Below are 24,391 nucleotides of genomic sequence, written 5' to 3'. Positions count from 1 at the left end.
TAGCCTACCTGGTTAAATAAAGGTGAAATATATATATATTTTTAATTTGTCATATGGGCCTATAGCAATGCTGTGGTAATGTCATGTCATAGAGGTACTTCTCTGTGTGTTCCTGTAGTACTTGGTAAAGGTCCCACAGCTGATTTCTTGTCGTGGGGATATTGGCCAGTAACAATGTCAAAATGGCCACCACCATGACTACCACGAATAGGGTCAGGATGAACCAGGGACGACAACGTCTCTTGGTGGAAAAAGAAAGATTCTGTCAGTATCAAGTTTAATATAGGATTAAAATCGAGCAGAGCCAATAAAAATGTTGGAGACATACAGGATGAATACATTGGCGACAGAAAGTGATTGATTGTACTCTGGGTTTGACATGACTAAGATGAAAGGGAATTGTAGACAAATTCTGACCTCTCTCCTTTTGACATTGGCTTCCATCATGCTTTGTTTCTTGTTGCTCTGGTGTGACATGGCTGGCTGAAACTGCTCATCCAATGAATGCTCTATTGATGTCAACACATTTACAGACTAATAAATATCATGGTCAAAATAGCAGTTTAAACAACTTTGACCCACTACAGTAATTTACGCAATCCAACTTTTATTTAAATCTGCTAGTGGATATATAATGTACAGTTGTGGCCAAAAGTTTTGAGAATGACATTAATTTTCACAAAGTCTGCTGCCTCAGTGTCTTTAGATATTTTTGTCAGATGTTACTATGGAATACTGAAGTATAATTACAAGTATTTCACAAGAGTCAAAGGCTTTTATTTACAATTACATGAAGTTGATGCAAAGAGTCAATGTTTGCAGTGTTGACCCTTTTCAAGACCTCTGCAATCCGCCTTGGCATGCTGTCAATTAACATCTGGGCCACATCCTGACTGATGGCAGCCCATTCTTAAATAATCAATGCTTGGAGTTTGTCAGAATTTGTGGGTTTTGTTTGTCTGCCCGCCTCTTGAGGATTGACCAGAAGTTCTCAATGGGATTAAGGTTTGGGGAGTTTCCTGGCCATGGATCCAAAATATCGATGTTTTGTTCCCCGAGTCACTTATTTATCACTTTTGCCTTATGGCAAGGTCCTCCATCACGCTGGAAAAAGCATTGTTCATCACCAAACTGTTTAAGCAAAATCGTGAGTGAGCCCAATCCCTTGGCTGAGAAGCAACCCCACACATGAATGGTCTCAGGATGCTTTACTGTTGGCATGGCACAGGACTGATGGTAGCAGTCACCTTGTCTTCTCCGGACAAGCTTTTTTTCCAGATGCCCCAAACAATTGGAGAGGGGATTTATCAGAGAAAATGACTTTACCCCAGTCCTCAGCAGTCCAATCCCTGTACCTTTTGCAGAATATCAGTCTGTCTCTGTTTTTCCTGGAGAGAAGTGGCTTCTTTGCTGCCCTTCTTGACACCAGGCCATCCTCAAAGTCCTCACCTCACTGTGCGTGCAGCTGCACTCACACCTGCCTGCTACCATTCCTGAGCAAGCTCTGCACTGGTGGTGCCCCGATCCCGCAGCTGAATCAACTTTAGGAGACGGTCCTGACGCTTACTGGACTTTCTTGGGTGTCTTGAAGCCTTCTTCACAACAATTGAACCGCTCTCCTTGATGATCCGATAAATGGTTGATTTAGGTGCAATCTTACTGGCAGCAATATCCTTGCCTGTGAAGCCCTTTTTGTGCAAAGCAATGATGACAGCACCACCCTCCTTTTGAAGCTTCCAGTCTGTTATTTGAACTCAATCAGCATGACAGAGTGATCTCCAGCCTTGTCCTCGTCAACACTCACACCTGTGTTAACGAGAGAATCACTGACATGATGTCAGCTGGTCCTTTTGTGGCATGGCTGAAATGCAGTGGAAATGTTTTTGGGGGATTCAGTTCATTTGCATGGCAAAGAGGGACTTTGCAATTAATTGCAATTCATCTGATCACTCTTCATAACATTCTGGAGTATATTCAAATTGCCATCATACAAACTGAGGCAGCAGACTGAAAATTAATATTTGTGTCATTCTCAACTTTTGGCTATGACGGTATTATACCTATGGAGTCCTGTAGCTGTCCTCTGACAATCTCCTGCTGTTTCATGGTGTCTTGCTGTCTCCATGTCTCTAGTTGTGTCCTGCAGGTGTGGAGGTTGTCCTCTAGGAGGTTGATCTTGAGGTGGAGCTCAGCCTCAGTGTGTCGGTGCTGCAGCAGCTGACTCTCCAGAGTTGCATCCTGTCCCATCATTTTCTGGATGCACAGGGGGATACATGATGCTATTTAAAGCATATATTATTTCACTCTCGTAAAATATAGCGTGAGTGTGCATGCGTGCATACCTCTAGTTGGCTCTGTAATAGGTTTATATGGTCTATGTTCTGCACCAGAGACGTCCTCAGCTGGGTGCATTTCCTCCTCTCCTCTTCATAGCGCTCTCGGCACTGTGATGACTCAACCTGGGCAGTCTGCAGTGCCATCTGTTGGACACACAAAGTACACACACACAGTGACACTCCTGTGACATCCCTTCATATTAATTTGAAACGAAATAATCTCATATTTCGCAAATCAATTACATTAATTAAATTAATAATTGACTGTAATAGGAAAATACCAATTGAACACAGTGCTATTATGCATTATCCAGAGTGCAGCCCTGTCTGACCCCTTACTTCCAGGCTGTGAGCTCTGTCCTGGGCTTTGTTTTTTTGGTCAGTGACCCTCTGGAGTGAGGCCACGGCCATCTCCTCCAGCTCCTGCCTCTGCTGCTCCGACTGTAGCAGCAGCTTCTTGGCTCCGTCCCTGGACAGCCTCTGAGGAAGAGGAGAATAATGATTGCTCTTTGGTGTTTCAGTCTGGTGGTGATTTTGTATGTACATTCATACTGTAAGTTACATACACTACCGTTCAAAAGTTTGGGGTCACTTAGAAATGTCCTTATTTTTGAAAGAAATGTCCATTAAAATAACATCAAATTGATCAGAAATGCAGTGTAGACATTGTTAATGTTGTAAATGACCATTCTATCTTGAAATGGCTGATGTTTAATGGAATATCTACATAGGCGTACAGAGGCCCAATATCAGCAACCATCACTCCTGTGTTCCAATGGCACGTTGTATCAGCTAATCCAAGTTTATAATTTTAAAGGGCTAATTGATCATTAGAAAAACATTTTTGCAATTATGTTAGCACAGCTGAAAACTGTTGTTCTGATTAAAGAAGCAATAAAACTGGCCTTCTTTAGACTGGTTGAGTATTTGGAGTATCAGCAATTGTGGGTTCGATTACAGGCTCAAAATGGCCAGAAACAATGAACTTTCTTATGAAAGTTGCCGTCTATTCTTGTTCTGAGAAATGAACGCTATTCCATGTGAGACATTGCCAACAAACTAAAGATCTCGTACAACGCTGTGTTCTACTCCCTTCACAGAACAGTGCAAACTGCTCTAACCAGAATACAAAAAGGAGTGGGAGGCCCCGGTGCACAACTGAGCAAGAGGACAAGTACATAACATAATTGCAAAAGGGTTTTCTAATGATCAATTAACTCTTTAAAATTATAAACTTGGATTAGCTAACACAACGTGCCATTGGAACACAGGAGTGATGATTGCTGATAATGGGCCTCTGTACGCCTATGTAGATAATCCATTTCCACCTACAATAGTCATTTACAACATTAACAATGTCTACACTGAATTTCTGATCAATTGTATGGTATTTTAATGGACAAATTTTTTTTTTTTTTAAACAAGGACATTTCTAAGTGACTCCAAACTTTTGAATGGTATTGTAGGTGCAGACATTGTGCCTGAACACACCTGCACACAGATCTTCAGCTGTGACTCTAGTGCCCCAATCTTTCCCTTCATCTTGTCCTCTTTGCAACAGACCTGTGAGGGTAGAGAAATATGAGATGTAATGGGGATAGGAAATGGTAGATGGCAAATGGCTATTAGGCCCGTTCTTTTTTCTCGGTATGTTTCTTTTTCAACTTCTCAGTGACAGGATGCAGAGTAGTCTCCAGTAGAATGAGGGTGGAAACGCTGTGAACTCGACTCTGAAACCACAGTCAGTCTTTCACCACAGTCAGTCTTCAACCAGATCACTGAGACGAACACGGTAGCCTATTACCTAATTTAGGGCTCTATTCAATCTGTAACGCTTCCGCGATAGAAATGTAAAGGTGATTTCAGATTGAGCCGACAAGTGCAGCGTTTAACGTGAATGCAAAGCGTGTCAATAAAAGTAAAAATCAATACAAAAATGTAATTCCACCCTCCCCTTCAGTCGGTTCACTCTCGCACCTCGCTTCAGTATACATGGCTTGTAAAAAATGCTGCGGTTTAATCAAATAGGCTACCAACTGGAGAGAGGGAAAAGCGACCTGAAGCGACATAGGTGCTCTACTCACTTTCCAGTCAAGCCCAATTGTTCACATATTTAACTAATCCCGTGCCATCTGAGGTGAAATAAAAATAGATTGACCTATGCAGTACTATCACACGGGTTATTATCATTTGTTTAATGTTCATGTTATACATTTTAATGTGTTGTTAATGTTCATATGTGCGCAGTGCTCAACTGTAGGCTACAGATTTATGCCGGTGCTGTTATGTGCAGACCGTCCTGCTGGGGTCTCTGTCCTCATCCTTCAACCTTATTAATCGATAAACATTTAGGTAATTTAGAATATGTTCTTATCCAGAGCATTTTAGGCCAACAATCAGTGCATTTAACTAAAATAGGCAAGTTAACATATCACAGTCTCATGTTACTGACATTATTTTGAATAGTTAGTAAACAAACACAATAGCCTATATTTCTGGGTGCAAAAATGAGCACAGAATGGGAGTGATTTTTAACGGGAAGGGACAGCAAAGTTCAGGGGTTATAGAACTTTTGCAGGATCAGTGCAGCACAGGGGAAAAATACAAGACGGGACAGGAATTAATTTTCACTCCTGTGTCAACATCTATGACACACTACACCAACCTACTGTCAACATCATGGCAGTCACTTCATGAAACAGAGTATGATATCGAAATAGAGTAATCACATCAGTCTATAAGAGATCCAGGTCCTAACCTTCCAGACATTGTCATGTGAGAGCAGTAGAGTAGAGGTGGTGTGCTTCAGTAGAGACAGCTTCTGTTTCAGAGAATCCTCTCGCCGCAGAGCCTCCTATGGAAAGAGATGCACCATAATACAAGTAAGTTTCTGACTAAATGGCATGTCTCAATTATATGTATTATCATTACAGATTCCAATATAGAAGCACTTGCAGCAATCTAAGGAGTCAGCAGAGCAGGATTACACACCTGTAGATACTCAGAGAGTTGAACAAGGTCCTACATAGGGAAGAGGGAGAGAGATTTTTACAATAGGCATAAAATATATTCCCAACGTGGAGCAAGGAAGGACATCATATATGTAGTTATAATGGGTGGTTGACTATGTATGTTGCACCCATGATAGTTCAAATATCATAACATCTATCTCTATGTAACACAACTGATAGTGATGCCTTCTTCATAACTTTATGGGAATGTGGCCTCTTGTCAGAATGATGAACGATTGTGTAGATGAGAACTGTGATTCATTGCTGTGTCTCACATTTGAATTAGAATCTACCCAAAACATTACAGAGATGCAGTACATTGGAGTTACTTACTGTCTCCTTCACAGTGCTATAGCCATGCCTGTGAATGACAGGAAATGAGTGGGGGGTCAGAGGTCAAAGTGTTATACATGCAATACATGACAGAGATAAAACAGTTAAACAGATCAGTGTCTTCATGTTGAGGTCAGTAGCTTACTGTACTTACTCTGTCTGACAGCAGGCATTCCTTTGTTGGAGCTGTCTGGTTAACATTACTAGGCCACTCTGGTCCTGTGTAACTACTAAGAAGGACAGAGGAAGATCATGAAATTCACCAACAAACTCAGTGTTCAAACTTAATAAGTATGTTGAAATTCAAGTTTGATGATTGACAGTACAGCCATGGGTGTCCAACCTCCATCAATTAAAAAATAAGGATCCCCAGTGAGTCCAATTTTACCTTTATCTCTGATATCCATACTCTTCCTCAGTGAGGGCTGCTGTGGTGTTTGAGGGAATATCTGTGAGACGTCAGAGTGGAGCTGCCCTATTTTGTTTTGCCCTCCTGCCCCATGCAGTGGTGGTGAGGTGATCCATGTCGCCTGGTAAAACAGTTTTGTGTCTGTGACACTCATTTTGTGTTTGACCAAACGGAATATTCCAGTATTTGTGTATTAAGATACATATAATAAAATAATGTCACGCACGTAATGTGTATTACATTTAAAAATGTTGTCATTTAGCAGACGCTCTTATCTACAGCGACCCACAGGAAGGAGCGTATCGACAGATTTTTCACCTAGTCGGCTCTGGGATTCAAACCTAAAACCTTTCGGTTACTGGCCAAATGCTCCTAACTGCTAGGCTACCTGCCGCCCTGTATTATGTGCTTACCTTCCCGATGGAGTGTACATCTGGCCAGGTGATCCCCAGATCCTCTGCTGATATGAGGGACTGTCTGTGTATGAGAGGCACTCTCTGCCTGTTGGTCCTCATCGTGACTTTGGTCTCCTTGTTTGACTGCTTTTCATCAGCCTGAAAAGTGGCAGCCTGGACAATCTGTCTCCTTCTCTGGAACTCTATCTGTCTTTTCTGCTGCATCTCACTCTTCCAGTCTGCCTCCAGCTTGTGTCCTGGGCTGCGACATGTCGTCACATTGTTGCGATCTCTCAAGAACTCATGTTTTGCTGCCCGTTGTTCCAGCTTTTGGTCGTAACTCTCCATCTGAGGTCGTCTCATCCTGAGGTCTTTTTGGATCTCCATTTTGGTGGATGAACTTCAACTGCAGGATTCAGAATAAGACAGTATCCTTCCATCAGATTCTTAAAGAAAGCATGATTGGTTATGGGTGTGTCAAAACAGGATGCAGTGCATTCAGCTTTGACTCTAGAGAAATGAGGACAGCAAGCATGACTTTCAGTATCAATTGAATGAAGGAAATTAAGCCTGACATTCAAACACCTGTGGTATGAAGTTCTACTTTATGTATATGAGTTCTGCTTCACCTTAAGCAAAAACTAGCTGTACTGTGCCATCTCAATGTATGAGAAGGCTGCTAACACAAAGCTGAGACAGATCACTCACAACACACCATAGGTCAAGAGAAGACCAAAACCACACATCTCTCCACGGATTAAACCTTGTGAGTGTGAGTAGCAAAAACAAACCTGAAAATGTTCAAAGAACCCAGCAGCCTGATGTCTCCTCTATCGTTTCTCCTCCTCTGTTGTCTTTGAATTCAGTAACTGTCACATACCCACTCTCAGAACAGGAAATGAGAGAAACCACACTGCTCATGTTCACACTTCTGTTCCACTATCATGACACCCACATTGCATCCTCACACTGTCGTCACACATGGCCAAACCATCAGAGAAGTGACATGTAGGAAACTTACATTTTGAGCTATTATAGAGTGGTGTGGGACAGTTGAAGGCCTGCAGAATGTAGGGGTACTGTGGTTAGTGATAAGCCAAAGCTTATAGTGTGCCACACAGTGTATGTTTAGAAGATGTATAAACTTTGAACCACATTTCATATCTCCATTTTATTCCCAACTGACTCTAAAATAGTCTGTTAACTGCTATCATACTCACAACTTGTTGACAACAGGAGTGATTTACAGGAGTCTGCATGGGCTAGTCAAGGATCCCTCCCTGACAGACCTTTGCTCTGTAGGGATGCCGTCATGAATACCAGGCACACTGACAACCACTGCCCTGGAACTGAGTTTAAACGAGATACAATACAAGACGGGACAGGAATTAATTTTCACTCCTGTGTCAACATCTATGACACACTACACCAACCTACTGTCAACTTCATGGCAGTCACTTCATGAAACAGAGTATGATATAGAAATAGAGTAATCACATCAGTGTATAAGAGATCCAGGTCCTAACCTTCCAGACATTGTCATGTGAGAGCAGTAGAGTAGAGGTGGTGTGCTTCAGTAGAGACAGCTTCTGTTTCAGAGAATCCTCTCGCCGCAGAGCCTCCTATGGAAAGAGATGCACCATAATACAAGTAAGTTTCTGACTAAATGGCATGTCTCAATTATATGTATTATCATTACAGATTCCAATATAGAAGCACTTGCAGCAATCTAAGGAGTCAGCAGAGCAGGATTACACACCTGTAGATACTCAGAGAGTTGAACGAGGTCCTACATAGGGGAGAGGGAGAGAGATTTTTACAATAGGCATAAAATATATTCCCAACGTGGAGCATTTCTGGCATTTTCTCCCATAAGGAATTTGTCTCAACAGTAACACCTTATTGAGTGCTGTCCCTCTATTGGATCAATGTGCTCTTGACTCTGGACTTTGCCCTTGTCTTTTATGTGGAACTAAATCTTGGAAGTATTTGTTCCGCAATAAAAACCCAGGCCTGAAATATGAGTGGTATCGGCTTTGAAGTAGAAGAGACAAATACATTTATCCACAACAAATAACACAGAAAATACATTGGCGGATACAACAGGTAAGGTAACATCTATAAACCATAGGTTGTCCTGTGTTTGTTTTCAGTGTTTTTCCTGGTGAGAGTTTGATCAGCTAATGAGTCCAGTGTTGATTTAAACCATTTTTTAATATAGCTGAGTTAGTGTATGAGTATCTCAAATGCTTACTTATACAACATATAGGCCCCCTTAACCTGCTGTAAGCTGACTTATCTTGAAACTATGTACATAGCTAGCCCTAATTAGCATTGGGATGTGATGATAAAAATATGTGTTGCTAGGTGTCAAATCCATAGCTAACCCATAATAAACCATGATAAACCGTCTTCTGTCATTTATTAATGCTTAACGGATCAATATTTGACTTTACTTCAAACAATATCAACATTTTCAGCCGCTTGTGTTGCTTTCGTTTCAACTAATAGGGTGGATGGAAAATGTAATTAAGATTTGTTGTTTGCACTGTTCATGTGTGTTTGCACATCTCAATCATATAAATTAAGATATCACAGAAGTTCACAGAGCTTTGAGGTTTCTGGTTTCAAGTTGTTGTTTCCTTTGGGATCTATTGCAATAGTACACAACTAATATACTGTAAACGTCTAAACATGGTCTTTAGGCTATACATACAGTGCGCTGTACTGCCTGTAATAACATAATGAATGATTAACACTAGGGTTTATGAGGTGTGACGACTAAAGGTTTGTCCTCGTGGTTCAGCTCAGCTCTGGAGTCTGATGTTACTCATTCATAGCACATCCTGTATCAAATCAAATGAATATAGTCATGACTATTATCTAGTATCTAGATATCTAGTATCAGTTGTAATTGCAGCAGTAGTTGTATTACGCTCTTGTGGTTGAGGTTGTGCTGGTGTTCTCCTGTCTTTACTGTCTCGATGTCTCCTTGTGTTACAGTTGGGTGAACAAGGTGTTTAAGGATGTACAGGACTAACAGTCCCTATGGCTTTGACTCTAGCAGTTACGCAGGATCTGTCCAGTCCATCCAGTCCAAGTAGGTGTTCTCTTGTGTGCTTGCATTGTGGCTATAACCCGTTTATGTTTCTTTCTCTTCTTAACTCTTGTATATTCTGTCTCTGAAATTGAATCTATATTATGCTTTTCTCTCAATTTTCTTCTGGCAGTGGCTATTCAGTGGATGATCGGTCATCACAGATATCAAATCTGTCCAGACCAAGTGCCAAGTCAATATATAGTAAGTAAAGAGAAAACATGACCATTAACATTGACTATTGACCTTGAGAAATTGAAACTGATTACCTAAAGCATTGTTTATTATAGATTGTTTTGTGAAAAGCAACCATGCATAACGGGTTAATCATTCCATGTATCCCATCAGTGCAGAGGAAGGAGTATGCAGACTCTATCACCAAGATTATGGACAAATTCCATTATAGAGTAGAGGTATTGTTTTGGTTTATCCAATATGATTTTACTATGCTCATCATCTAGCCATGATAATGGTCTGCCTTTGATCACAATAGATACTCAGCTATTTCTGTGATATCATATGCTTATATAAACCCTGTATCTGTTCTCCAGCATCTGTTCACCTGTGACCTGGATGGTGGGGAGGTGTGTGATGTGAATGACTGTGTTGAGAGGCTGAATATACTGGATGGGATGGGTAGGGTGTGGGGGCAGGACATGGTCCTGGAGGTGCGGGATGGGAACCTGCTGCTAACAGACATCGAGACCAAGGTTGGTGCACACACTTTACACTTGACACTACAACATTAGGTGGGCAAAGCTATACCCATAGTTCACTAGCAGATATTAAGTGTAGTAGTTCCCAAACTTTTTATAGTCCCGTACCCCTTCAAACATTCAACCTCCAGCTGTGTACCCCTTCTGGCACCAGGGTCAGTGCACTCTCAAATGTTTTTTTGTTGTTGCAGTCATGTAAACCTGCCACACACACACACACACACACACACTATTACACACTATAACACACTATAAGATACCGTTTTTGTCACAACCCGGCTCTTGGGAAGTGACAAAGAGCTCTTATAGGAACAGGGCACAAATAATAATATAATAATAATCAATGAATTTGCTCTTTATTGAGCCATCTTACATATAAAACTTTATTTGTTCATCAAAAATTGTGAATAACTCACCACAGGTTAATGAGAAGGGGGTGCTAGAAAGGATGTACATAACTCTGCAATGTTGGGTTGTATTGGAGAGAGTCTCAGTCTTAAATCATTTTCCACACACAGTCTGTGCCTGTATTTAGTTTTCATGCTAGTGAAGGCCGAGAATCCACTCCCACATAGGTACGTGGTTGCAAAGGGCATCGATGTCCTTACAGCGCGATTTGCCAAGGCAAGAAGCTCTGAGCGCTGTCCTTGTTAATGCAGACAGAGAGGAGCTCCAACTTCTTAATCATAGCCTCAATTTTGTCCCGCATATTGAATATAGTTGAGGAGAGTCCCTGTAATCCTAGACTCAGATCATTCAGGTGAGAAAAAACATCCCCCAGATAGACCAGTTGTGTGAGAAACTCGTCATCATGCAAGCGGTCAGACAAGTGACAATTATGGTCAGTAAAGACAACTTTAAGCTCGTCTCTCTATTAAAAAAACGTGTCAATACTTTGCCCCTTGATAACCAGCGTATGTTGTAAAAGCGTTACATGGTCGCTGCCCATATCATTGCATAGTGCAGAAAATACACAAGAGTTCAGGGGCCTTGCTTAAACCAAAGTTAACCATTTTCACTGTAGTGTCCAAAACGTCCTTCAAGCTGTCAGGCATTCCCTTGGCAGCAAGAGCCTCTCGGTGGATGCTGCAGTGTACCCAAGCTTGCACGCGCGTTACCACTCCACTATGTCTTCCTGTCATGGCTTTTGCGCCATCAGTACAGATACCAACACAGCTTGACCATCAAAGTCCATTTGATGTCACAAAGCTGGCGGGCCGGGCGCAGTGCACGCTTACCAGGTAGCCAGGTGTACGGTGTAACACATTGGTGCGGCTGGCTTCCGGGTTGGCTGTGCATTGTGTCAAGAAGCAGTGAGTTGTGTTTTGGAGGACACATGGCTCTCGACCTTTGCCTCTCCCGAGTCCGTACGGGAGATGCAGCGATGAGACAAGACTGTAACTACTACCAATTGGGGTAAAAAATATATATACAGTGCCTTGTGAAAGTATTCGGCCCCCTTGAACTTTGCGACCTTTTGCCACATTTCAGGCTTCAAACATAAAGATATAAAACTGTATTTTTTTGTGAAGAATCAACAACAAGTGGGACACAATCATGAAGTGGAACGACATTTATTGGATATTTCAAACTTTTTTAACAAATCAAAAACTGAAAAATTGGGCGTGCAAAATTATTCAGCTCCTTTACTTTCGGTGCAGCAAACTCTCTCCAGAAGTTCAGTGAGGATCTCTGAATGATCCAATGTTGACCTAAATGACTAATGATGATAAATACAATCCACCTGTGTGTAATCAAGTCTCCGTATAAATGCACCTGCACTGTGATAGTCTCAGAGGTCCATTAAAAGCGCAGAGAGCATCATGAAGAACAAGGAACACACCAGGCAGGTCCGAGATACTGTTGTGAAGAAGTTTAAAGCCGGATTTGGATACAAAAAGATTTCCCAAGCTTTAAACATCCCAAGGAGAACTGTGCAAGCAATAATATTGAAATGGAAGGAGTATCAGACCACTGCAAATCTACCTACCAATCAGTTGCTCACCATATAAGATGCTTCTTATTAACGGTATCGGTTGCTTTTATACATGTCTCACTACTCGAAAGTTGTCTTTATTCTCGCTCAAAAAACTGGCTTATTTTTCAAATTGTCATGTTTCGTTTTTAAATGTCTGCTCAAGAGTGAAGGTTCCCCGCGAGAGAGTAACGGTTAATGTGATTGGCTGTTTATTATTTGACTAGGCTACCTGTATTTGACATTGTGTTGTTATTTCGCTGAACGCTAGATGGTTAAACATTGATCTTTAGTTTCTTGGCAATTTCTCACATGGAATAGCCTTCATTTCTCAGAACAAGAATATACATGAGTTTCAGAAGAAAGGTCTTTGTTTCTGGACATTTTGAGTTGTAATCGAACCCACGAATGCTGATGCTCCAGATACTCAACGAGTCTAAAGGCGGCCAGTTTTATTGCTTCTTTAATCAGAACAACAGTTTTCAGTTGTGCTAATGTAATTGCAAAAGGGTTTTCTAATGATCAATTAGCATTTTAAAATGATAAACTTGGATTAGCTGACACAAAGTGCCATTGGAACACAGGAGTGATGGTTGCTGATAATGGGCCTCTGTACGCCTATGTAGATATTCCATTAATAATCTGCCGTTTCCAGCTACAATAGTCATTTACAACATTAACCATGTCTACACTGTATATCTGATCAATTTGATGTTATTTTAATGGACAAAAAATGTGCTTTTCTTTCAAAAACAAGGACATTTCTAAGTGACCCCAAGATACATATTGTGCACAACACAAAATACATACTGTACACAACACAACATACATACGGTACACAACACACATACGGTACACAACACAACATACAGGTTGTACACAACACAACATACATACTGTACCTATCACAAAATACATACTGTACACAACACAACATACAGGCTGTACTCAACACAACATACATACTGTACACAACACAACATACAGGCTGTACACAACATACAGGCAGTAATAGCTATGGTTTCTGTTTGTCGTTTTACATTTATCTTTGTCTTTTCAAATGTACAGATGGCTTAAAAATCTCTATCAGTTCTGATTCATGACCTACTATTCTCTTATCACCTCCCCCTCCTCCCCTCTCCCCCTCCTCCCTTCTCCCCATCCTCCCCTCTCCCCTCTCCCTGTATGGGGTTTAGGAGGAGCTGGAGTCACTGCCTCTGAGCAGCATTGTGGAGCTGAAGGCTGTGATGGACAGCTGTGTGTACAACTCCCTGCTGACCGCGACCGTCAAGGACCGCAGCAAGAGGACCACCAGTGTCTTCATGTTCCAGTGTGAGGACCTCCGGGTGAGGAGACTGTTATTTATCCCTGACCTTGTCACCAGCCTGTATTATGATCATTATGTTACTCTCATGTTTCAAAATGGTTTTAAATGGATGTTGGTGATTCATTTCAGGCCGATTTCATTAAACGGGACCTAGAGAGAGCACTCCCTCACCAGAGAGATGACTTTAGCAATCACAGCAACAACAGGTAATAACAGTCTACAAATGCGTATAAATTGGTGGTTTACTGTAGGTTATCACAGTATATGCTCATTTTCTCTGGGTAAACCTCTTCTCCTCTCTAGCAGGGTCAATCTAGAAGTTATGTCTGGCCATCAAATTGTTAGGAATCATCAGAAAACTGGCCCACCCCCTGAGCAGAGAGAATGGACTCCTCCAGAAGAACCCTCAGCTCAATGGTGCGCACCGGACTATGGTAAGTCAATGGCATGCTCCAACCCAAAATACCTCTGTAGTCATTGGAAACCATTGATCAAGAGGACTACGGTTGTGAGCTTGTCTAGATCACTGTAAGAAACCCTGAGACGATTTGGTCAAGGGTTTGTTTCCAATGTTAATGACAGATGAATAGCTTTATTCAAGGTGATGCCAAATATCTTGAAATCAAATCAGTTCTGTATTTATCAATGTGCGTGTTCAATAGATGAAGATCCTACACCTACACCTACGCCGCCCATGCCCAGAGAAGAGCCCTCCCCTCACAGGAAGGAAACCTCAGTCCAACCCCTCTTTATGGGGGACAAGCCCGCGACAGCCCCTGTCTCTCATCCACGCCCATACGCAGAGACTGATAGGAATGTGGTCAGTACTCTGCCTCTATTAATACATTATTAATGTTAGCAGTACTGTGGACGATTGCTTAAGGTACTTTTAGTGGGTTGCATATGAATATTGTACAACATTTTCTTGTTTTTTTCCACAGGACATCTTGAATCATATTTTCAATGATATTGAGATGTTTATGGGCCAAGTCGCTGCTATAGCAGCCAAAGCCGAGATGAAAAAAAAGAAAAAAAAGAAGAAGAACAAGGATAAAGGTGATTTAGAAATGTATTTCCCCTTATTCCAAAAAAGGCTACACCAGTGGTTAAATTGGGCCAGAGCTACTGTATGTGTCCAAAGAGAAAAGTAGAATAAGGGTATGATAAACCAAAGTAAGTGTTAGGGTAATGGTGGTTAGGGTCAGGGTAATGGTGGTTAGGGTCAGGGTAATGGTGGTTAGGGTCAGGGTAATGGTGGTTAGGGTCAGGGTAATGGATAGGGTAAGGGTTGAGTTGGGGTGTGGACATGAAGCTAGGGTTAGGGTCAGGGTAATGGATAGGGTAAGGGTTGAGCTGGGGTGTGGACATGAAGCTAGGGTTAGGGTCAGTTTGGTAACCAAAACTTGGAATAACCTTAAACCTCATCTTGGCTCCCCCACCTGAACCCATTATTTAACCCCTGGGATATCCCATATTCAGGTGCAAGATGACATTGGGAAAAATATGGTCTAAGGTTTGAGTTTTTTGATGCCATTTGTTTCATTTCCGAGGCATTGACGGCATGCCACCAGCAGAGGAGTTTAAAACCTGTCTCCACAAAATCAAATACGGGTTCAACCTTCTGGTGTGTATTCAAATATCTCTGTTATTTTTTTGTTGTGGACTCATGATTTAATAAATGCTATTAATTTAATATGAGAGCTTAATCCAGTACCTTTTGTCTGTTCACTGTGATAGGGGGAGCTCAATGGAAAGATTAATAATCCCAGCGCTCCGGAATTCGTCCACTGCCTCTTCTCCACCCTGGCATTTGTAAGTTACTGCTTACTCAATCTTTGTTTTCAACACAGGGCTTCACCCATGATCATATTTTTCAACGTTATGTTTTGAACCTGCCTACCTTCTGTCCCATTTGATCATATGAGCAAATGAATTGACAGTGTATGATAACTTCCCATCAATGAGTTCCGTGCGCTTGTTTCCCACCACTTCCGCTACCCCCTCCCTCCTCCAGGTGGTATCCCACTGCCCTGAGGAGCTGCCCCCCACCATCGTGGCGCCCCTGCTGGAGCCTGAGTGTATCCGTCTGCTGAGTGAGGAAGCCACCCCTGAGGAGGACCAGCTGTGGCAGTCACTGGGAGACGCTTGGAACATCCCCAGGTGAGAATCAGTGATTAGTAGTTTATCAGGGAATTGGGGGAGTTACTGTCAGTCAGGGGTGCTCTGTGCATACAAATGTACTTCCATACATTTTGACAATGGCTTCCTATGTCCCTGATGGGTTATCAGTACAAAATGGCCCGAGGATGATGAGGACATCCCTACCTACACTCTGGAGTTCTACGATGGTTGGCAGCCCCCAGAGGTGACCCACTCTCCCCCAGGGAGAGAGCCAGCGAAGAGAGAACCTGAGAGGAGGCAGCAGAGTCAGAATCAGAGTCAGAGTCCATTCTCCACCCCTGAAAAGGTAAATACCCAGTGAGCTGCATATTATAGTTCTCTATAGGCTGGGTAGTTTCAATAAGGTTTCTTTCGATAAGTTATTTCAAAATATTCCCCTGTAGAGTTCGGCCCAATGGAAGCCTTCACCATCACGGTATGCATTAAGAAACAATTATAAACTTTTTAAAAGCCATTGAAGCATTATGGATACATGTTGTTCTGTGTGTGTCTATAGTTCTATGTATGTGTTTTCAGTCCAGAGGAGCCAAACTCCAGTTACATGCGTGTGATGTATGACTTCACTGCAAGGAACAACAGAGAGCTGAGCATCTCCAAGGGAGAAGTGGTTCAGGTGAGTACTTTGAAGTCTGCCTGCCTGCCTGCCTGCCTGCCTGCCTGCCTGTCTGTCTGTCTGCCTGCCTGCCTGCCTGCCTGCCTGCCTGTCTGTTTGTCTGTCTGTCTGTCTGTCTGTCTGTCTGTCTGTCTGTCTGTCTGTCTGTCTGTCTGTCTGTCTGTCTGTCTGTCTGTCTGTCTGTCTGTCTGTCTGTCTGTCTGTCTGTCTGTCTGTCTGTCTGTCTGCCCGCCCAAGAGGAGGTTTTGACAGAAGCATTTGTGTGCTCTGTGCTTCCACAGCTACTGGACATGTCCAAGAAATGGTGGAAAGTAAGGAGCGACAGAGGAGAGCAGGGCTTTGTGCCCAACAACATACTGGAGTCAGTGGACAAAGAGCAGGAAAAGCAGGCAAGATACCCCAACACCCAGCAACACTTTATACTGGAACGCCTGCTGTGTGTTATTATGTTGTGTATGCTCCATGTGGGGAACTCAGACCCGTGTTACACCTGCGCAAATGGAACTTTATTCCCTTTCCCTTATTCACTTTCTCTCTGCGTGTTCTGACCTTCATCTTAAGCATGAGGAAATGCATGTGACAGCCAGATATTAGTTTGGGGAGGTGATCACAGAAAAATGGAGGTGTGGCAGAGGTGTGTCTAGAGATACACCTATTCTGACCTTGACTTAATTCCCTCATAATTCCAACACCTTTACTCGCGAGGAAACCATGAATAAGGTTGAGCACCTGTCAGTTCCAAGTGAGAAAACATCTACTATTACAGAAAGAAATAACGCCATTCTCCATGCACTGTAAAGTATACATTGATAAGAGCTAGGAAAATTAGTTATACGTTTGGAGAAGGGGATTGTAATTACCAATGTTTCAGATGATTTTTCCTTATTGCTGGAGACGAATGTGAAGCCCGTCATATGTAAGCAAACTATAATTCATCTCAACATGACATGTATTTCGGCCCCTTTTCCACAGTGAATTAGGCTATAAATAGCTCTGCTGTTATTCCCAATTTTAATTGTATGTTTACACAATTTACGGGAATGAAATTTGGCTCAACCTACCTAGTTGATTTATGCACTCCAGAATGTTTTAATTATATGCCTGGGCGTTTCTCAGTTTTTACTCCCAAAAAGCTTGTTTTGGTCATGTAGGTACACTACATGACCAAAAGTATGTGGACACCTGCTAGTCATACTAAAATCATGGGCATTAATATGGAGTTGGTTCCCCCTCTGCTGCTATAACAGCCTCCACTCTTCTGGGAAGGTTTTCCGCTAGATGTTGGAACATTGCTGCAAGGACCACAACCACAAGAGCATTAGTGAGGTTGGGCACTAATGTTGGGCGATTAGGCCTGGCTCGCAGTCTGCGTTCCAATTCATCCCAAAGGTGTTTGATGGGGTTGAGGTCAGGGCTCTGTGCAGGCCAATCAAGTTCTTCCACACTGATCTTGACAAACCATTTCTGTATGGACCTCGCTTTGTGCATGGGGGAATTGTCATGCTGAAATAAGAAAGGGCCTTCACCAAACTGTTGCCACAAAGTTGGAAGCACTCAATCGTCTAGAATGTCATTGTATGCTGTAGCGTTAAGATTTCTCTTCATTGGAACTAAGGAGCCATAACCATGAAAAACAGCCCCAGACCATTATTCCTCCTCCACCAAACTTGACAGTTTGCACTATGCATTGGGGCAGGTAGAGTTTTCCTGGCATCTTCCAAACCAAGATTTGTCCATCAAACTGCCAGATGGTGAAGTGTGATTCATCACCCCAGAGAACACGTTTCCACTGCTCCAGAGTCCAATGGTGGCGAGATTTACACCACTCCAGCGAACGCTTGGCATTGCACATGGCGATATTCTGCTTGTGTGTGGCTGCTGGGCCATGGAAACCCAATTCATGAAGCTCCCGATGAACAGTTCTTGTGCTGATGTTGCTTCCAGAGGCGGTTTGGAACTCGGTAGTAAATATTGCAACATAGGACAGACAATTTTTACGCACTACGCGCTTCAGCACTCGTGTTCTGTGAGCTTGTGTGGCCTACCACTTCGCTGTTGAGCCGTTGCTGCTCCTAGACGTTTCCACTTCAAACTAGCAGCACTTACAGTTGACTGGGGCACAACTAGCAGGGAAGAAATGTGATGAATTGACTTGTTGGAAAGGTGGCATCCTATGACGGTGCCATATTGAAAGTCAATGAACTCTTCAGTAAGACCATTCTACTGGCAATGTTTGTCCATGGAGATTGCATGGCTGTGTGCTCGGCTTTATACACCTGTTAGCAATGTGTGTGGCTGAAATACCCAAATCCACTAATTTGAAGAGGTGTCCACATACTTTTGTATATATAGTGTAAGTCTGATTACCAAATACTGAGAAGTGCTTCAATCAAAACTCAAAAAAAAGGAATAGATTTCCTAAGTCTGAATCGAGCTCCATGTGTTTAGTGCACTGTATTAGTGTGTAATTATCAAGACTTTATCCCCCCCCGTTAGGAAACCAGTGGTCCTCCCTCCCTAACCAAGAGGTCCAAGCCTGACCAAGTGAAGGCCTGGCTGGAGCACAAGGGCTTCAGTAAAATGTAAGAGCACTCAAACTCCCAATCACATTAACTATAGATTATTAATCTCTGTAGGCATACATGTGATTGACTACAGTAGTTATAAAGTGAGCATGAGAAAATTACAATAAGTATTGTATCTCTTTTCCATGATTTGTTCATTCCTCCCTCTCTCTCAGCACGGTGCGCTGTCTGGGTGTGCTGAGTGGCTCCATGCTCCTGGGGATGACAAGAGAGGAGCTGAAGATTGTGTGTCCTGAGGAGGGGGGGCGGGTCTTCTTCCAGCTCCAGAACATCAAGTCTGCCATGGCTGTAAGTCCCACACCACTCTGTCTTTAGCAGTAAAACTGTTGATTTATATTCTTGTAAATGACAGGTAACAAACTGATTTGTTTTTCCTTTCCACTCCAGCTTGCCAGTGAGGTAAGGCCCATAGAGCCTTAGGACGGGAGAAGACAAGATGACCAGAGAGTCACAGACGAGTCGGGACATGAAGTTTCAACCCTTGAGCTTCAAGCTACAAATTTCCGCTGTGCAGTAGAGAAAATAGTGATTATATACACTGAAAACAGAGCAAGCAGAGTTGAGTTAGAAGTATGTAGGGCGGACGTATCAAAGCTCTAGTGTTAGAAACATTTAGTAAAAATACTATTTGTGCATTTGATAAGATCCAATACTTAAAGACAGATTCTCTCTATATATATTCTGTATCAACTGTTTTAACTTAAATGTGTTTAGCATATGTATTGTATCAAACCAGTGTTGATGCCACTTGATTCTATGATTGATCTTGATTAATTTATTCAAGTCACCATTTTATACATGTAGAAATTTGTTAAGTGTTATAATACTTTATGTATCTTGTTTTTGATGTATCTGAAATGTAATAAATTGATATACATTTTATTTTGGTAGTGATATGTATGGACATGTAAGTCCGTCTGTATCTCTGTAAACTAATCATGTATCTCAATGTTGGCTCTGTCTATCCATATGAATCACTTGTATTATTTGACTTAAGTAAATTAGCTGAATGACACCAGCCAACAACTGAATGAATGATGTAGGACACAACACGTTAGATGAATAAGCATGCTTTATTTCATTTTTCAGACGTTACACATGTACCATATCAGAAGCAGTTGAGTAAATGTAAAACATTGGCATTCATTTAAAGTCATGATAGTGACTCCAATAGACTTAAACAAATGAAAGACAACCATGTCAATAATAAAACACGTGCAGAGAACCTTTCATGGAAAAACATTCAAATGTCTAAAACAATGAATGAATGAATGAATGGAGGCACAAAACAAGTCAAACTCTTTGTATTAAACATAATGAAGTGAAAATAATACTATGTGATTTTGCAATGAGAAAATCAATTGAACAAAAAACAAAACTCGCAGTGTGATAATTGACTGATTATATGGTTTGTGTTCTGTGATGACAACACACTGTATATCACTACTGCCCAAGACTCTTTGCACTACTGAACACAGTGCAAGAAAACAAACAGCATTTGACTTATGTCTTCCAACTTTGTTTGTGTGCTCTTTCGATTGGAACAGAAATACATATGGCAGTCCTTAGTGAAGTTTGATAAAGTATGGTCTATGGTACCAGTAGAACCAACAGGTTCGCTAGCATTGTAGTTTATAAACAAGCAAAGAAACTCAACTCATTTTACAGATGGAGACCAACAACAGGAGTTAGTGAGGTCTGAAATGGGCGGACGGAACTGAAAGGGTAAAGGTCAACGAAGTTGTTGGGTCCTTCAGTGAGCCACACCTGGATGTCTGATCGTTTATCAAGTAACTACACACATCCTACTCCACACGACGAGACACAAATCCTTCAAATCATTCATGCATCCTCTAATTCCCTGCAACATACGATTTCAAAGAATCAAATCAAAAGTTGTACTAAACGGTTGCTTGTTTTTTAAAGCCCTCTTTGGATCAATCAAAGAGAAACAGTGTTCCAGTCTATGGCTGTATGTCTGTGGGAAGGATTACAGTGTTTGAGTGGGTGTTTAGGTGTCAATGTACAGCCAGATCACATAGGCAGCTCTGGCTGAGTTAAATGTCAGAGGGGATACCCATTATGGCTCTGGGTCCTACCATTGATGAAGGCCCCTCCAAATAACCCTAGCTAACTTGATCAACATCACTCAATATTCTACTGAGAGAGAGCTACATGGAACACTTCAACAGTCCTAACACAACAAGAACACCAGAAAAACGATTAAAATACTAAATAATAAAAGAATATACATGGAAATATTGAGTCCAATTGTAAATCTAGTGAAAGACAAGGCCAATAATAATATGACAAAATACACCTTTCTGCTTAAATAAGGGCAGTTTAAAATGATCTACAGCAACGAAACTTCAAGTTTGTGATCTAGATATTGATATACTGTTTATAATATAAACCTTTTATTTCCATAGCCTTTAAAAAAATACACTTTATATATTAAATCCATCCACATGTTCAGCTTGTCCTAAATGATCTGGTTTCTCAAACATTTACTCGTATATTTTGTGTGGCTTTTGTCACACTTAGGTTTTTAAAATGGGCTGGTAGGTAACGGTACGCAATGCGTGGTGAACATTTTACAACTAGGGCCCAGTAGTTAACAGTCTTGGCAAATAATAGGACTGTACAAATAGAACTCCCACAGTTTGAATCACAGAAGAGGTCCGATGAGGAGAAGGCTCGTTGGGTGACATGGGGGTGAATTTACAGAACATAGAATTAGGAATTACAATAGGATCCCTATGGTACAGATCACATCTGTTTTGGTGACCACGAAAACCATGACTGATGGGGGTGAGTTCATTTGATGCTGATAACAACCAAGCAACTTTGTCTCTCCATGGTTTGAGCGTTGCCATAGTGATGAGCTGGATTTGAGTTTGTTTTGCAGAACTCAAACTAACAACAATCATTGACTGCACACATACTTCATACATGACAGTTGTTCAGCTTCCTTGGATTGTCATGTGTTGCTTTTTCACATTACAGAGCACTTTAACCATCTTCCCAGACACTCCCATGGCCACACAGTGGTCCATGCAGACATGCACAACATCAGATGCACGGTGGAAATGCAGGCAAAGCAGAGCATTGCTAAAACGCTTCTTCCACTTCACTGGAAGGCCTGGGTAGATAAAGGATAAAGTACTTTAACATACAGCACACAGCCTGGTATCAGTTCCTTGATGTTAGGACAGCAAAAATGCTTAAGCTTGAAGAGGACAGGTGTTATGGTTATGGTTGATGAGGAGTGAGGCGTTGCAGCAGGGCATGAAAACGGAGAGTGACAGGCTAGCAGTGGTAAGGCCTTCACCTGGTAAGTCTGGTTTGGTGCATACAGGGCACTGCATGCAATAACTAACATAGTGGGCCCAGAGGTCAGTCCCCGGGGTCTGTCCTGGTCTCCAAGGGGTGTGTGGGAGCGACACACACACACACACACACACACACACACACACACACTGAGTGTTGAGGTAATTGTAGGGGGACAGGGGAGCCTCCCTGACATTCTTCTTGACTTGTGCTTGGAAAACAAAGCTGTGGTTTAACATCTCTTATCATACACACCTCTAAGCATCCACTACCAGACTGATATATTTTCTTTAGATATACACACACACACACACACACACGTACCTCTTCTTTAGATATACACACATGTATCTATATCCTTTTTAGATATTTAGTAAATTGTACACACCATGGAATAGTATAAATCTACTATTTTTGTCTGCATATTCTATAACTAATGTGATTTGTTAAATAAAAATAACATTGATCTTAATATTACTTTAATGGAATGTTTGCACTAGACCAGTCAGGTACACAGCTCCATGCCCAGACGGCTGCTGCCGTTTCTCTGCTGAATGTCCTGCCTGCTATTTCATTCAGAGCTGACTTAGATCAGGGAGACCGGCCGAGAGGACTCATTTAGCCAATAAATCCCTACAACCTTCCAGAAGCACAGAGAAGGATGAAAGCCATCAGATACCCAGCAGCAGACAGACTGGAATTGTGCACGACTTCTGCTTCTAGGCCACACAGATTTGGTCCTTTCTCAATTTTTCTTAACTGTGTACGTCCATACATTAGAAGTTTGTTACCGCGGTTTCCATGAAACTCTAAGTTACATGTGACTGTTCCTATCAGTGCGCAACGGGTGTTGGAACAATGTGGGGTGGAACATTCACCTATGCATTGCTTAGGTGTGTCCATGTTGTGTAGGTTAGGCGACCCATGGACAACGCCCTCATAATATTTATGTTAAGTTGTATCTGCTTCCCTACTTCATTGTGAAGATATTAAACTAGATGAGCTTCAGGCAGAACGACTGTGATGGAAGAGGAGCAGTTTTCAGGACGGCTAAACTGTGCAGTGTGTGTATGTGTGTGTGTGTGTGTGTGTAATATAGGTGATGGGTACAAACATGCCAACAAATCACAGGCTGAACTGTGGGACCCTTTTTCTCGTGCAAGGTCACATGACAAAGCAAAGGGCAGAAGTATTGGTTTGAAGGGTCAGGAGATCAAAGTGACAGAGAAAGTGATCCAGGAACTGATCGAAGAACAGATGAGGTGAAAAAAAAGACTTTAGGCTACAGTCTCTCTCCTCCCATATGTGTATTAGAAAATAATCCAAGCACTGGATGTTCCCCCTGCCAACCTTGGCCGTGCTGATTGAAATCTCACAGTCAGCATTAGAGAGATAGGGAGGAGTCAAAAGAAGTAGAAAGGAAAAACAGGGGCTACCCAGAGAGAGTTGAAGAGGGAACCTGGGTTGAGGGAGAAGGGGGGACTGGAACATGAGTCCATACTGACCACCCCCATCACGGACAGAGAGATGGGGCCACTCAGGGAGCATTGTATCCTTGGCTTTAGTACAAGAGAGCTGAGAGACGAGTGCACAGTCCAATTCCCTAGTGGGAGGGAGATAAGGGGGTAAGAGGTAGAGGTTAAACAACAAGCTGGAGTCCACTCATACTGCACCCCCTCAGTGTCATGCAGGGAGGGGCCGAGGGGGGGTTAGAAGTCGGGGTGGGGTTGTTGATTTAGTGTCCTTCTGCCCCAAAGGGGGCCATGGAGAGGGTGTCTTCCTCGTCGATGTTGTCCAGCTCCTTGGTGTGCACAGCATGGGTGATGAGGTTGAGCTCCTCCAGCAGGGTCTCACTGCGGTATGCCACGCGGATGTCCGGGACGTTGGTGCGACGGATGTCGTTGCTCTCAGGGCCCTCCTTGCTGTATTTGGGCCCCAGCCAGTAGCTCTTTGCCTGGAGACAAGAGAGAATGTCAGAGCTGAGCACTTGGCACAAAATGGTTGCCATGCACAACTTAATTGAATTAAATCCATTATTAATCCATTATAAGAGACAAATTAAAAGGGAAGCTCAGAGACCAAA

At 42.3% G+C, this 24,391-nt stretch overlaps 3 protein-coding genes across 14 annotated transcripts in view; 1 reads left to right on the top strand and 2 right to left on the bottom strand.

Annotated features, from left to right (window-relative positions):
• Nucleotides 1-38: 38 nt before the first annotated feature.
• On the bottom strand, nt 39-7,824 carry LOC110528097 (TRAF3-interacting JNK-activating modulator). Of its 5 annotated transcripts, none has more exons than XM_021609912.2 (14): nt 7,705-7,824; nt 7,276-7,545; nt 6,503-6,930; nt 6,069-6,210; nt 5,835-5,910; nt 5,681-5,708; nt 5,328-5,357; nt 5,095-5,190; nt 3,828-3,899; nt 2,676-2,816; nt 2,343-2,480; nt 2,061-2,253; nt 418-509; nt 39-241 (listed from the first exon to the last, which is right to left on the bottom strand). In XM_021609912.2, the coding sequence occupies exons 3-14, from the start codon at nt 6,869-6,871 to the stop codon at nt 50-52; spliced, it is 1,569 nt and encodes a 522-aa protein (XP_021465587.2). In that variant the 5' UTR covers nt 6,872-6,930; nt 7,276-7,545; nt 7,705-7,824; the 3' UTR covers nt 39-49. The 5 variants fall into 5 exon arrangements, with proteins under 5 accessions (XP_021465587.2, XP_036839543.1, XP_021465588.2 ...); XM_036983648.1 differs by having other exon boundaries at nt 39-239; nt 6,503-6,890; XM_021609913.2 differs by having other exon boundaries at nt 5,835-5,907; nt 6,503-6,890.
• eps8l3a (EPS8-like 3a) lies at nt 5,171-20,203 on the top strand. 5 transcript variants are annotated; one of them, XM_036983645.1, is made up of 21 exons: nt 7,837-8,134; nt 8,496-8,590; nt 9,488-9,584; nt 9,715-9,785; nt 9,930-9,994; nt 10,133-10,291; nt 13,469-13,618; nt 13,729-13,805; nt 13,903-14,033; nt 14,262-14,419; nt 14,541-14,655; nt 15,150-15,223; nt 15,337-15,411; nt 15,614-15,759; nt 15,889-16,066; nt 16,164-16,195; nt 16,297-16,393; nt 16,675-16,782; nt 18,890-18,975; nt 19,134-19,266; nt 19,366-20,203. In XM_036983645.1, the coding sequence occupies exons 3-21, from the start codon at nt 9,511-9,513 to the stop codon at nt 19,396-19,398; spliced, it is 1,962 nt and encodes a 653-aa protein (XP_036839540.1). In that variant the 5' UTR covers nt 7,837-8,134; nt 8,496-8,590; nt 9,488-9,510; the 3' UTR covers nt 19,399-20,203. The 5 variants fall into 5 exon arrangements, with proteins under 5 accessions (XP_036839541.1, XP_021465584.2, XP_021465582.2 ...); XM_036983646.1 differs by lacking the exons at nt 7,837-8,134; nt 8,496-8,590 and adding an exon at nt 5,171-5,218; XM_021609909.2 differs by lacking the exon at nt 8,496-8,590 and having other exon boundaries at nt 7,825-8,134; nt 13,906-14,033.
• The window catches only part of LOC110528095 (AMP deaminase 2), a 53,134-nt gene continuing 48,780 nt past the window's right edge, over nt 20,038-24,391 (bottom strand). For all 4 annotated transcript variants that reach the window (XM_021609903.2, XM_036983643.1, XM_036983644.1 and 1 more), the window contains one exon: nt 20,038-24,262. In XM_021609903.2, the coding sequence (XP_021465578.2) occupies nt 24,044-24,262 (219 nt within the window). In that variant the 3' untranslated portion in view covers nt 20,038-24,043. The remainder of the gene's footprint in view (nt 24,263-24,391) is intronic.

This window comes from Oncorhynchus mykiss, chromosome 7, assembly GCF_013265735.2.
Source record: "Oncorhynchus mykiss isolate Arlee chromosome 7, USDA_OmykA_1.1, whole genome shotgun sequence".
NCBI lineage: Eukaryota > Metazoa > Chordata > Actinopteri > Salmoniformes > Salmonidae > Oncorhynchus > Oncorhynchus mykiss.
The sequence above is the reverse complement of the archived record's forward strand: the minus strand, read 5'-3'. Positions and strand labels throughout refer to the sequence as shown.

Bases quoted from the DNA above. Each gene is read 5' to 3' on its own strand.
- LOC110528097 (XM_021609912.2), bottom strand. From the start codon at position 6,871: ATGGAGATCCAAAAAGACCTCAGGATGAGACGACCTCAGATGGAGAGT. The intron at 5,358-5,680 runs GTAAGTAACTCC...TTCCCTATGTAG, and splicing joins ATAGCACTGTGAAGGAGACA to GACCTTGTTCAACTCTCTGA. The intron at 5,191-5,327 runs GTGTGTAATCCT...CTCTTTCCATAG, and splicing joins AACTCTCTGAGTATCTACAG to GAGGCTCTGCGGCGAGAGGA.
- eps8l3a (XM_036983646.1), top strand. From the start codon at position 9,511: ATGTACAGGACTAACAGTCCCTATGGCTTTGACTCTAGCAGTTACGCA. The intron at 13,806-13,902 runs GTAATAACAGTC...TCTCCTCTCTAG, and splicing joins AGCAATCACAGCAACAACAG to CAGGGTCAATCTAGAAGTTA. The intron at 14,420-14,540 runs GTCAGTACTCTG...TTTTTTCCACAG, and splicing joins CAGAGACTGATAGGAATGTG to GACATCTTGAATCATATTTT.